Source organism: Anser anser (genome assembly GCF_964211835.1).
Source record: "Anser anser genome assembly, chromosome: 1".
In the NCBI taxonomy this organism is placed as follows: domain Eukaryota; kingdom Metazoa; phylum Chordata; class Aves; order Anseriformes; family Anatidae; genus Anser; species Anser anser.
This window is the reverse complement of record NC_139720.1, coordinates 62,558,759-62,572,523: the sequence shown is the minus strand read 5'-3', so window position 1 is coordinate 62,572,523 and position 13,765 is coordinate 62,558,759. Positions and strand designations below refer to the sequence as shown.

Sequence of the window (13,765 nt, the reverse complement as noted above, 5' to 3'; positions counted from 1 at the left end):
TGGCTGCCAGCATGCTCTGTGAAAGTATACTCCAGCCTGTGCCAGCCTAGGCTGTGTTTTGAGTGAGGATGGGGATCCAGCTCAAACCACCTGTGCCCTGCTTCTGCCTGTCCTGGCAGGCACTCACAGTAAAAAAGACCTGGCATCACACCACACTAAAAGTGTACACTCTGTGAAACCCACCAAATCCCCCCCATTCTGTCCCCAGCCCCAACCACAGAAAGGAAAGGAATGATTTTCAGCAGTGTGAAAAAGCTCTTTAGAGAAGAGAAACTACTGTACTGAAAATGTTTCCCAACCACTTATCAAATATCAAACAATTAATTTTTTTATATGTGGATTTCTCTGCCTTGGATATTTTCCATGCAATTATTATGGTGTTTACATTCCACAAAGTCATATATTATAATATATATTTCAGAAAATGAACTTGGTTGTTTTTCAGGTCACAAGAGAAGCTTCTTGCCTTTTCTGGCTATTCTCTGTTTAGCAAGAATGCACTTAGTATACAAGAATAAATTATGGTAGCCCACGGGAGTCAGTGCCATATTGTGCAACTCATACAAATACCCATGGGCTTGCAGAAGAGAGCTCTGTTTGTTCAAGAACAAGATCTGGTACTTCTCATAATGGGAGGTCATATTACCTTAAAATGCCTCTGCCTGTAGGTCTGCCTGATGAGTAACATCTGTTCCCATAACAACTGCCTCTCCAGCAGGAGAGACGTACTTCGTGGCATGACAAAAATAAAAATAGTCCACAGTCCTGTTCTGAGGGAGCAAGCAGCCCAGCCCCAGTAAGGAAGAGAAACCTCCTTACGGGTGTGATTCAGACCCTACTAGGGCCAGCAGAAAACAGTCTAGCAGATTCAGGGCATCTTGCATTAGGAGGTAAGAATATTCCTGTCTCTGCTCATATCTGTAGAATGGAAGTTCTATACAGAGTGATGAGAGATGTCAGTTGAAATCAAATGTTCTGTACGTTCTCATCAGCACACACAGGAAAATGTGGTTCATTTTACAATCATATTGATATAAGAAAAGAAATATTTTACTGTGGTATGTGATGGCAGAATTTGCCTCTGTGTTTTTCCATACCTAGGAAAGCCATGGCAGTCAATTTAATCTGCAGTGCAGGACTATCAGTCTTCCTATGACAGCTTCATGCAAAAGGAAATAATTGGGAAAGGGATTCCTCTGTTTTACTTCCATCCAGAAGAATACAGTGAAATCCTATTCTTGACAAGTAAAACTATGTTTTAGCTTTCATTCAGCTCCTTGCACCCCAGATAATAAAATCAGGGGAATTACCAATATTTCCATTGAAACTGGGTAAAAAATTCAGCTGAGAAGATTTAGGAATAAAGTTAGCTGGGAGGTAGTAATTTGATTTCACAAGTTTCAAGGTTTTAAAATGAATTTTAGTTCTCCAGTGGAATAAAAACAAAATTCTTAACATTTTGTCACAATGAGATTGTACAGAAACATCTGTCTTCTTATCATAAAGCATTTTTTTTTTCTACTCAGATTCTCTCTCACCCTCTTCCCTTCTTTTTCCAGCTTCTCTTGCTCTCTCTCTCACTCTGTCACCAGAGGTAGCTGCAGAACCCTGGATCACAAACTCTTTTCAGGTGAAATATTTTTGAAATCAATACATCTTTGTGGGTTATTTCATCTTTTCATCAAAAATGCATCCGGTCAAGAATGTTCATAAACAACCCTGCTTGGAAGAAGTCCCCAAAAATTGATAGCTTACACACCTGGCTGGATAGCCAGCTGCTCAACTGTGAGTCTCGGGCTGAAAAGGTGAATTGCTGAAATGACAGTCCTATAGATTAAAGATGTCTGGGCTATTCTCATGTCTATTTTTTGCACCAAGTATAAATTCTGCTACATTCTCCTTGGCATATTCTTACCATACAAAACACATATTTAAATAAGCATTTCTCCTCACAGCTTTTTGTTTTCTTGAAACTCATCCCAAGGATTTTAGGGATGTATCTGTGATTAGCTAGTAGGAAAAAATGTCTGTCTAGCCTTATGTTCCTCTATTTATCATATGCCCACCTCACCATGGAACTGGCAAACAAATCTCATCTGTTTTAAAAGCAAAAACAAATGCATAAGCCTTATTTTCTGCCAGTCATATCTCTTTAAGTAAAAATTGTGAGATTATGAAGTCCCCTCAACCAGAGAGCCTTCACCCTGGTATAGCATCTTGACTTTTCCACAGAAACAGACTTGCTTATTTTTCTTAGAGTTCACAAGGGTTTTTGCTGTTGTGCTGACATTTCACATCATCTTTTTCCTTTTGCATCTGAAAGAAAGTATGCAGTTCTAAAATGACAATGAAAATGCCTTGCTCCAAGTGACATGGATTATATATTTCTGTGCATCAACAGGCTTGTCACAGAGAACAGAGAAGTATTTCCCTGAAGTATAAAGGAGCCAAACATAATATAACAATTTTTTTTTTAGTCTTCATTAGATTGTACCCCCACTTCTAAAAGCTCAGTCTTAAAGAAGTGATGACTTCTGGGTGGGGAAAAAAAAAAAAAAAAAGGAAATATACTCCAATTAGAAACAATCTAACTTCTCTGTCACATCTGGCCTTCATGCCTCAATAATCCCTTAAGCAGAAGTCATAAATAATGAGAGCTAAGAGACTGGCTGTACAATTCCAGTGCATTCTATTGATTTCCAAGGGATGCACAAAAGGATAGTACATATCCTTAAGGCAAAATCATGTGCTGTTTTGTTGGTCTTCTATCAAATATATATTGCTAGTATTTTAATTAATGTTTATTGAGTACTGCCGATAGGTATACAGGGCACAAAAAGAGTTGCTGTGTATGAACAGAACTGATTTTATCTGTTTCTTTCTTTACACTTTCCTTGCTATCCATTTCATGCCTTTTGTCATAGCTTTGTGTGATGTAAATTATAAATATTTTGATTTGAAAAATAAATAAATAAATAAATGAGGCAAGTACAATTGAGCAAGCGTCAAGAATTTTATCATGTTTAAAAAAAAATAAAAATTTTGCTAGGCACAAATGTCAAGAGGATGTACAAAACCACTTTGATTTCACTGAAAAGAAAAAAAAAAAGAGAGAGATAAAGAGAAAAAATAATTTGTAAACATCTAGCTAGACAGCCAGATTCACAGCTGAGGTGAGTCTACCAATTCTGTCGACTTTAATAGATCTGCCCCTTTTTTGTTTATCAGAAGACTAATAACTTCAGTTTGGCATAATGGTAAAATCTTTGCAAATGATGGAAAAAAAAAAAAAAAAGAGGTAACAGCAGTGCAAGAAAGTTAAGAGGGAGAGATTACACAAACTTGCTCCATGAACCTTAAAAAAGCATACCCAGCAGGAACATGAAGGAAAGATGGAACCATAAGTCATTTTCTCATGATTCAACTCATGGTAAATCACACTTTCACCTTGGGTTATAAGAATGACATACTCCCAGAACTTCAGGACTTTATTTTATTTATTTATTTATTTATTTTTACTTGGAGGTGGCTTGAAATGAGCAAACTGAATTTTTATATTTGTAGGGAAGGAATCAATAAGCAGATCTTGTTACAAAATTTTCAAGTCATTCCTAGTTTTATAACTGGACAAAGAGAAAAATAGATGGGACAACTTAAAAATCTAGATATGGATTCAAATATAGTGTTTTTGTCACACAGCTACAGAAATCCTTTTTTCTATGTTATTCGAAAGGGTATATTATATGTTGCAATGTGTTTTCATTAGCATGAGAAGAATGATTCTTCTGCACTCAATCTTCTACCTTTAAATTCTTTCCAAGTAGTTTTTTCTGGAATCCATTTCCTAAAGGTAAAGGGACTGATTTCATAATGGTATATGTTTTCTTTTCTTTCCTCTGCAGGCTTAAGTGATAATTGAGTATCTTGTTAGCAGCACAGAAATGAATAACTCAACGTACATAAACTCTTCCACTGAAAATGTGATGGCTCTGGAGAGCCCCTATAAAACTGTTGAGGTGGTCTTCATTGTCCTGGTAGCAGGGTCTCTCAGTTTAGTCACCATAATTGGGAACATCCTGGTCATGGTGTCAATCAAAGTCAACAGGCACCTGCAGACTGTCAACAACTATTTCCTGTTCAGCTTGGCCTGCGCAGACTTGATCATTGGCATCTTTTCCATGAACCTGTATACACTCTACACTGTGATAGGCTACTGGCCCTTAGGGCCTGTGGTGTGTGACCTCTGGCTGGCTCTTGACTATGTGGTCAGCAATGCCTCTGTAATGAACCTCCTTATTATCAGTTTTGACAGATACTTTTGTGTCACCAAGCCTCTGACATATCCTGTAAAGCGGACCACTAAGATGGCAGGCATGATGATTGCAGCTGCATGGGTGCTGTCCTTCATCCTGTGGGCCCCTGCGATTCTCTTCTGGCAGTTCATAGTAGGAGGAAGGACTGTCCCTGACAAGGAGTGCTACATCCAGTTTTTTTCCAACCCTGCTGTCACTTTTGGCACTGCCATTGCAGCTTTCTATTTACCTGTTATCATCATGACTGTTCTTTATTGGCAAATATCTCGAGCCAGCAAGAGTCGGATAAAGAAAGGGAAAAAAGAAGCTGCCCAAAACCAGGATCCAGTTTCCCCCAGCCTTGTTCAAGGTAAAATAGTGAAACCAAACAATAATAACATCCCAACCAGTGGGGATGGATTGGAACACAACAAAATTCAGAATGGAAAAACCACTGGAGAAACTGCGATGGAGAACTGTGTTCAAGGGGAGGAGAAAGACAGCTCCAATGACTCCACCTCAGTCAGTGTGGTTGCTTCCAACATGAAAGAGGATGAATCTGCCAAAGATGCCAGCCAGAATTCTGCCTCCCAAGACCATCTCAAAGTGGAGAACTCCAAGATGACATGCATCAGGATAGTCACGAAGTCTCAAAAGGGTGACAGTTGTGCTCCCACAAACACCACCGTGGAGATAGTAGGCACCAATGGAGAGGAAAAACAGAATAGTGTAGCCCGGAAAATCGTCAAGATGACAAAGCAGCCTGCCAAAAAGAAACCACCTCCTTCTAGAGAGAAAAAAGTAACAAGGACCATTCTGGCCATCCTGCTGGCCTTCATCATCACCTGGACCCCATACAACGTGATGGTGCTCATCCACAGTTTCTGCACATCCTGCATCCCTGGTACTGTATGGACCATAGGTTACTGGCTCTGTTATATCAACAGCACCATCAACCCTGCTTGTTATGCGCTCTGCAATGCTACTTTCAAGAAGACGTTTAAGCACCTTCTTATGTGCCATTACAAGAATATAGGAGCTACAAGGTAAAAATAATAATACAAATAATAAAAATAGTAACAGAAAAGGTGAAGAATTTCTAAATTAAATAATAAAGCAAACAAATAAACAACAATGCCGTAGCACTTTATGCTCTACTATGGAATGTGCAATCCGGGATGTTAGTGGAAATATTGAGATGGGGCATCTGCTCCACTCCTGAGAACTACACTTAAAACTTTTTTTTCTTTTTATTAATTGCTGACAATAAATCTTGAGGACATGAGGATGTTTTGAGGAGTTATTCAAGTATATGATCTGGAGACAGTTACTTTCTGAGAGTATTTTGCAGAAGGGCTTTAGAATCTATGTGGTTTTTTGTTTTGTTTTGTTTTTTTGTCATTGTGTGTAAAATACTCTTTTCTGTGTGTTTAAGAGGTCTTCATATAAGGAAAAGAAATGAGGCAACTTTTAAAATAACTATGTGGAAGAAGCATATAGGCTTGGAAGGACTTTACATAATCCAAATCATAACAAAAAGTTTCCAAAGCTCAAGGTTGTCTAAAGTTTTTGTCTATGTTATCTGAGAACCTTAATGTTCTGTAAATCATGCTGAAAGATATTTTATGTTGTTTATGATGCTCCCATTTCCAAAACTGCATCATTTCTGAACGCATAATTCTGCTCAACATGTAACCATTGCCTAACATCTGTATCAAAGTCTGCTACTTGCCCCCTTCTAGGGGATTTTGTCCCATGATCTCTCCACCAAGTAAAAATAAAAGTGAAAAAAGACATCCTTTCCAGATTGCTAAATACCAGAATTGTTTCAGCACCCATGTAAACCAAAGCTTCTGAGACTATTTTGTTCAGTTTGTTTGTCATATGAAATCTACCCATGGATTTGTCTTTCACTTCCATTAACCTTCCCCTCCCTTTTGTACTTTCTTTAAGATGCAAAGACTGAATATCAAAAGAAGTTGTAAATTCAAAGGTCTCATCAAGTCAGCCATGATGGTGGCCAAATGAAGGGCCTCAGCTGAAGCATAGAAACAAGCTTATTACTAGGAAAATAGAGATTACATCCTTTAAAGTTGGATGTACAGATGAAGATGTATGTTTAGGTGCTACAGAATGAATAGTCAATATTAGATGACTATGCTCTTGACCAGCCAAAAGGTGATTCTCATTCACTTACTGATGAAAAAATGAGATTAACTGATGTGCCCACTTAGATCATGCTCTGCCTAAGACCTTAGTGTGAAACCAGGGTCCTATCTAGATGTATCCTGGACAAGATGTTTACTTTGTGGAAAAGATATTAGCTACTTTGCCTTTTGTACCAGCTAGGAGCAATATTTTCACCGTATGCCAAGGGATAATACTAATAAAAAGGCAGAGAATAAAACAGAAATTACTAAAAAACAGGTACTGAAATAGTCTGGAAGAGAAGCTGGTAAGGGCCATGTTCAAATATTATCTGATACTCTGTACCTGCTCAAATCCAGATTCTTTCTGCCTGGCAAAGAATTTTTTATTTCAATATTTGACATTTATTGTAGCACAACTGAGCACTGTGTAGATAGGTCAAAGTATATCAGATTACTGAAAACAGATATTGTCTGTGAGTGTTGCATATTCCAGTTACCTCCTTCTTTGTAACTTTCACTTCCAGGCACTAGTGAAGTTACACCTACACGTTCTGTTATCCAAAAAGTAGCTTGCTGCATAGACAGTCTTCTGAGAGACTGTATTCTGGAGTGAAAGCCACCAACCGAGACACTAAAGCATTTTATTATTTCATGTTAACACATAAGAGTCTTCCAAAATAAACTTTAGAATAGAAGCATTCAAGATTGTGGGAAAATTAATCTTGCAGGCTGAAGTTTTACATTTGACAAGCTTATTGGAAGAGAGTGTTGAAGCACTTTGGCAATCTGACAATTTTCATGTTTCAAAGTACAAGTTCCTGGCAGAAAGGGAAAATGAAGAAGATTAAACTGCAGTAAATTAAGGCCACATTAAATTTAGGATTAATACATCTTACTATGCATTCATTGATTTTATACATCTAGTGACTTCATCCTAATGCATCTAAGTGTCTCCATGCAGCCAAGGATCTAAATTTGCAACCCTCACCCACATTGAGCCACATTTGCTATCATAAACTTCATCTTACTGCTTCTAAGGAAAAATTACTCAGTGGTAAGGTTTGCAAAATTGAGTGCAACTTGTCTTTCAAAACTACATCCACTAGGCTTACCTTGACAGGTCAAGAGAAGGAGTTACATGATCATTTCTACATCATTCATTCTCTTAGAGAGTTAAAAATCCAGGTTAAGGGGGAAAAAATATCAAAAAAAAGATCTGTTCATTTTCTAAATCTTATTTCTTTAGAAATTTTCATAAAAGAAACTCACCTGTTCCTTTCAGAATGTAATGAAAATATTAATAGCACAGACACACAAAATGGGAAAAAATGTTTTGATTATTATTTCACCTTTTAGCTTCCATTTTCCAGCAGGTGTGCAAATGCTTTATTCTCTCCATTGAAGTTTTCACTTTTTTATAAATGATGAATTTTTCCAACAGCTGAGGACTCTTCTACAGATTAAGTGTAAACTAAATGTGATGTGATGACACTCAACACACCATGCAGAGAAAGATTTATTTTGGGGCCAGCATTCATGAAACAAAGAGTGACAGACCAGTGTGAAGTTTTCTGGAACTTTTCCTTAGAATCACCCCCACTTTTGATACTTTTGATCCTTTTGAAAAGGCAAAATTCTTTTTTGCGTGTGTGTTATTGCATATTTAAATGTTTGCAAGAGACATAATCCTGTGTGTTTCCACCTTGTTCTATGGTACATCAACATTTGCAGCTGATTAAAATTGTAAAAATACATGAAATAATGTACCTACACATGTACAGACAGGCATGCAAAGACACACCAACATGTTTTATATACGTGGAAAATAATCATCTAACATTCAAGATGTTGCATGCAATTATTGTGTCTACGTTATGCTTGATGGCAGCAGGTGGGATTTGCAGAGCCAGCTCTTACTAATGACACTCTGTGTCCTGTCCTGAAGGTAGAGAGGATAGCAGAGCCTGCCCTGAGACACTGGGAACTTCTCAGGTCTGTGGCTGGTCATGGCTCAGTAAGATAAAACACAGGATAATCTTTCAGGGCCACATAAGAATTTGTCCTTTTGAACATCTCTTGAGCTCTCATCTCTTTGCTTTGTGTCCCAAACCACGTTCACTAGGTTTCACTTCCCTTCTGAAAGATAGTTCTGCAAGATGTAGATGTCGGTCTCGAAGAGCAGCGCTCCCTGGGCTCCTCTTCTGGCTTCCCTGGCTGTTACCCACGCTCCGTCCACCCCACGGCCCCTAGAGACCCCGCTGCTGGTGCTGCCATGTCTTCATCCTGGGCTTGGCCAGAGGATCCCGTCAGCATATCTACACTGTATGCTGCACTGGCCACTTTGGTTTCACATATAAATTCAGAAAACTGTGAGGATGAATCATGAAAAAAAATAATACAAAAATAACAACAAAAACCAACAACAAATACTGCAGCGAACCCTTCTCACCCTCTCCTTATCGTCCTCTTAATCTTTTCCAGAAGCAACTAAAAATAAAAAGGCCCAATCCTTCACAGTATCCCTGCTGCAGCAGGGTTTGTCCCATTGGCAGCCCATCAGGGGTGAACCGTTCTGCCATGGGCCATCCCTTCTTTCGCTCTCCAGGGAGAGGACAACAGCCTGGGGATGTGTCAGTCCAACTGGCACCTTCTCTGAGTTTTAAGGACATCTGTGGTTAAAAACAAAAAGGAAAAAAAAAAAAAAAAAGAGAAGAAAGAAGAAAAAAAAAGGAGAGAGAGAAAGAAGAAGCTGAAGCAATATTGAGAAATCTGTTTTCCAATGAGTACAAAACCTGAGGAAAATTTGTCAGCTGCTTTGTTTGGATTTTTCATTTGATTTATTAGAAATCTTGAGGATTCGTTTGGAGACAGCAGTGTTTGAACATTGCCTGATGAAAAATAGTCCAAAACCAACAAACGCATTTATATAGGTCAGATTTCTTTCTTATAGGTCTTTCTTTCTTTCTGGTTTGCCTCACAAATTCTCATGGGGGCAGGAGTTTTCAAATGGACCCCAGAGATCAGTTGTTTGTTATCCACAAAGTGCCATGGGAACAAAAGCAACAGCTAAATCTATCATCCCTCTGTTTTATATCTTTCTGGTGGAAGAAAACATATTGACAAGAGGAGGCCTCCTGTGGTTGGGGTGAGAACAACCCACCCACTGGTGAGAAGACTTCTGGTTGTCCCAGCTGCTCCTGACCATCACAAATAGGACAGAGGCAGAAGGGGATGGACCCTTTTTTGTTTTGTTTTGTTTCATCTCCTGATGGATTTGAACATGTCCCTTGCCTGTGCTGCAGTAAGGCTTGCTAGTAAACTCACTTCCATAGATTTTTATTTTTATTTTTTTTATTTTGATCCCTGCTCTGCATTCCTGTTGATGTGGCAGCTGCCTGGGTAGAGAGCACCTGGTTTCTGCAATGTCACTGAGGTGGCACACTTTGAGTTTTTCTTCTCAGATAACAGCACCTCACCTGGCCACTCCTGTTACCCAAAACCATTTCTGGTACTGGCCTTGCAGGACCAAGTTGCTCAAGCATCCTCACAGCCACATTATGATGTAAGGCTGGCATTATGCAGTTGGTGGGAGGCAGGAAACATGCTGTTAAGATTTGTTTTCCTTCCCTGACCTTACAAAAATTCCTAAAGATCTTTATTTTTTTGAAAAATCATGATGCTTCCTGTGCAAAGCCAAACTCTTGTGAAAGAAACAGCAGGAAAAAAAGCTCTTCGTCTCTGGGTTGGGGAGTGGGGAAGAGGTGGTTGACAGGTCGTAGGTCTAGAGTCTAGTAGCCTTCGATATTTTTAAATCTCTCCTCCTGGATGGCTCTGTACTCACAGTTGACAGCAAGGTAAAGAGTAGAAACTGATCAGCTAAAAAGATGCAAGACTTTTTTCCCCTCTGGATCTACAGATCTTTTATACAACTTGTCTAGAAACACTTGCTAATGAAAGTATATATTTCTATACAATATTCCATTTATCTTTCCTGTATATCATGAAAGACTTCTAAGAAATCATTTTTTTTAATTTATAGAAAATCTTTCCCTGAGAGAAGCTGATAGATGGTCCTTAATTTGCAGTGGCTTCTTTTTTCATTGCTCTGCCTCTTTCCTCTTTTGACACAGTCTTGAAAAAAAAGCTTTCTTTCTCCCTCTCTTTACTATTTGTCACCTGTGTTTTAGCTACAGGTGTGTAGTTTCTCTTACTTTTAAGATACTGTGAATGCTGGTATTCAAATTCTTTAATCCCAGCAAAAATACTGCCTTCTCCAGCATGCAAATCTCTCTCCAATGAAGTCCAGCATACTGTGTGGAGTGAGAAGTTTCATAAATTCTTTCTGCATGGGATTTGATTTGGAAAGAAGAAAATTCCTCACATGAAACAAAGTCAAATCAATTCTCTTCCTCCCCAGTTTTGTTATGTACGTGTGAGAAACAACAGTGGATGATAGCAAAGACTCAATATTCTCATAGTGAAATATCAAGAAGCAACATGCATGGATTTATTTTATGCCTTGTACAATGGTAAGGCAATCTTCCCTTTCTTTGAATCCCTTTTTATTACCAAGCTTACTAGCAGAGTGTTCACTCAGAAACCATGCCTAAGAAAGTAATTATAGCAAGACTGAGTTGGACATCAATCATTTACCACAAGCAATGCAATTATTGCTCCTTTACTTTTGCTTCCTTCCTTTGCTATGGCCCCTTTTTCTACATCATGGAACTAGTGGGTTACACATGCATATCAGTCCTCCTGGGTTTCATATTTCAGGATACTGGGTAGATTTGTTAGACATATTTCATTCCAGTATCAACTGAATAAAGAAAAAAAAAAAAAAAAGTGTCTTTTCCCCTTCCAAAGCTCTGTTTAACCTCAAAAATGTAATTGGGTGAGATGAAATTGGGTGGGATGCAATTTCATCTTTTTCCTATTTTTACAGAGAGTTATTTTATAGGTTTTTTTGTTTGGTTGTTTTTTGTTGTTTTGGGGGGATAGACGGGGGTTTGGTTTGGTTTAGTTTCTTTGGACAGTACTTGCAAAGAAGCACATAGAAACTCTTTTCTTTTAGATGCCCCAAAGTGCTCTTACTCTCTGAGAGAACCAGCTGTGGGTGGTGTATGAGGCAGTAAGGACATGATGTGTGTTACAGTGGACTTGGGAAGGAAGGATTTCACTGAGTTTTTAGCCTTTGGACAGGTTCACCTGGCAGCTTAAAAGAAAGTGCAGGGGCACAAGTTTGGCATGCCCTAATTTTGTAAAAGAATAGATGGGTCATGGTTGGATTGTTTTTTTTTCCACCCCTCCTGGCTCATGTAGGCCACAGGAGTAGGGAAGGAATTTCTGCCACCATTGGCTCTGTCGTTACACCTCTACCCTAAACACAGCCCTTCTCTGAAGCACAGCACTGTAGTAGTGGTAGTAATAATAAAAACAATACTGGAGAGAGTGCCATGGTTTCCAATAAACAGACCTTCTTATACATTGTCCCTTAATTTTGGTGGCACTTTACAGAGGTGGTTGGTAAGTTAGAGACTAGTAGTTTGTAAATACCTTTAGAAAGTGTGTTTTAACATGACCAACAGCATATCTTGTCTATGTACAGAAATAATACAGTATGTGTACTACTATTCAGATTAGGTTATAATGTAAATATATCTACAATGAATGTCCAATTATTCTTCAAGCTCTATGTATGAGGAAGAACCTCATCTCTTCTTGAGATTTTTTTTAACTTAAGGGTATGGCAAACCTGTCATTCATTTATATATATATTAAAAATAAAAATAAAAAGTTAAAATAACTGCATTCTTTTCTTCAAAAGTGAAAAATACGGCAAAGAAGAAGGGAATGCATTGCATGTATATGATACCCAAAGTCATATGGTTAGACTGGGAACCGATGCTCTTACAAGTTGGGGACTGGTCAAATTCTTGATGCTATACATTTGATCTCATATAAATAAGATAAGCACAAGTTTATGGTTAGCTGTGTAAAGCTGACCAATTTGACTATATATATACATTATATATTTATATGCTGTATAGATATATACATATTATATACAACATTCACACAATGAAAGCAAAGTTTGATAAAGTCATATTAACTGGGAAATTGGATGTAATGTGCTCCATTTGGAGGAAAAATATATGTTTTATTCAGCAACATTCAAACATTATGCAGGATGAAGGAAGAAGGTGCTTTACCAAAACAACTCATGAAGGACAGAGGTTTGAAATATCTTGAAGACACAACTAAAATTACATGCAATATCTATGTATGTACTTCTGCTGAGTTGTATTCCTAGTTAAGTATTACATTAAACAACAAGTTATAACAATAATAAAAATGTTTTTGTATGTGGAATCCCTGTTTTGTTTTGTTTTCTTTTCTTTTTACTGAGTGAAATACCCTGTAAAATGCAAAATAGCATAACAAATGAAGAAAAATAGTTTCCCTACAGTAGCCACAGCAGTGAGTGACTGTAGTAATTAAGAGAATAATTCTAACTTTCTTTTCCATTGGCCTTCTAGGCAAGTGTGAAATTCATGAGATGTCTAGAGAACTATTTAACTTGTCCTTGTCTTGTCCACATCTCTCTTCCCCATACAGTTCACCTCTTCTGGTGACTCTGCTTCCCACCGAAGGTTTTAACCTTTAACTGCAAGATCTCCTCAGTAATCTGATGAGGATCTCTGAGAAAATATTCCTCCATATATTTCTGCCATCTAACAGTATTGAAAGAGAATAGGTATGACTCTCTTGTACCCATCCTGTGAAATCAAAATGAAAGAAGTTTGTAGTGAATTTTGGGGGAAGATGGCACCACTAGCACCTAAATATATTTTGATCTACTGTTGCTTTATGAATACAAACCTAGCTGCATGGCAATCCTAGAAAGTGTCTGGGAATAGTATAAAGCACATAGGCTGCATATTTTTAGCTCCTCAGGGTCTCAGAACACTCTCTCACCCCCAACATGGGACCAGACAGGGCTCCGATGCAGAAGAAAAAGCCAGTGGTAATGACTGGAGACCATTCCTGCCCAGGTAAATTGGGCTTTTGGTGGACAGTCAGTCTGGTAATTTGACGAGTGATTTGAGTGTCATCAAGAGAGGGTCTCTTGGGCATAGTGGGTACATCACCTCTGTAAGGATACTTCAGACATTGGTAACTGCTGCAGGTGGGATATTAATCCATCAACTCCAGAGTAGAAACAATTAATTTTGATAAGATATTCCATTCTCCTTTTAAATATATCCTTTTAAAATATTTTAATATTCTTACTGTTTCTACCTTCTGAAGACCTTACACCCA

At 38.1% G+C, this 13,765-nt stretch overlaps 1 protein-coding gene across 1 annotated transcript; it reads left to right on the top strand.

Annotated features, from left to right (window-relative positions):
* Positions 1 to 1,555: 1,555 nt before the first annotated feature.
* Positions 1,556 to 9,172, top strand: LOC310888849 (muscarinic acetylcholine receptor M2-like). Its single transcript, XM_083815916.1, has 3 exons — positions 1,556 to 1,630; positions 3,903 to 5,338; positions 8,565 to 9,172. Exons 2-3 carry the CDS (start codon positions 3,942 to 3,944, stop codon positions 8,587 to 8,589), a joined length of 1,422 nt encoding a protein of 473 aa, XP_083672042.1. The 5' UTR covers positions 1,556 to 1,630; positions 3,903 to 3,941; the 3' UTR covers positions 8,590 to 9,172.
* Positions 9,173 to 13,765: the final 4,593 nt, after the last annotated feature.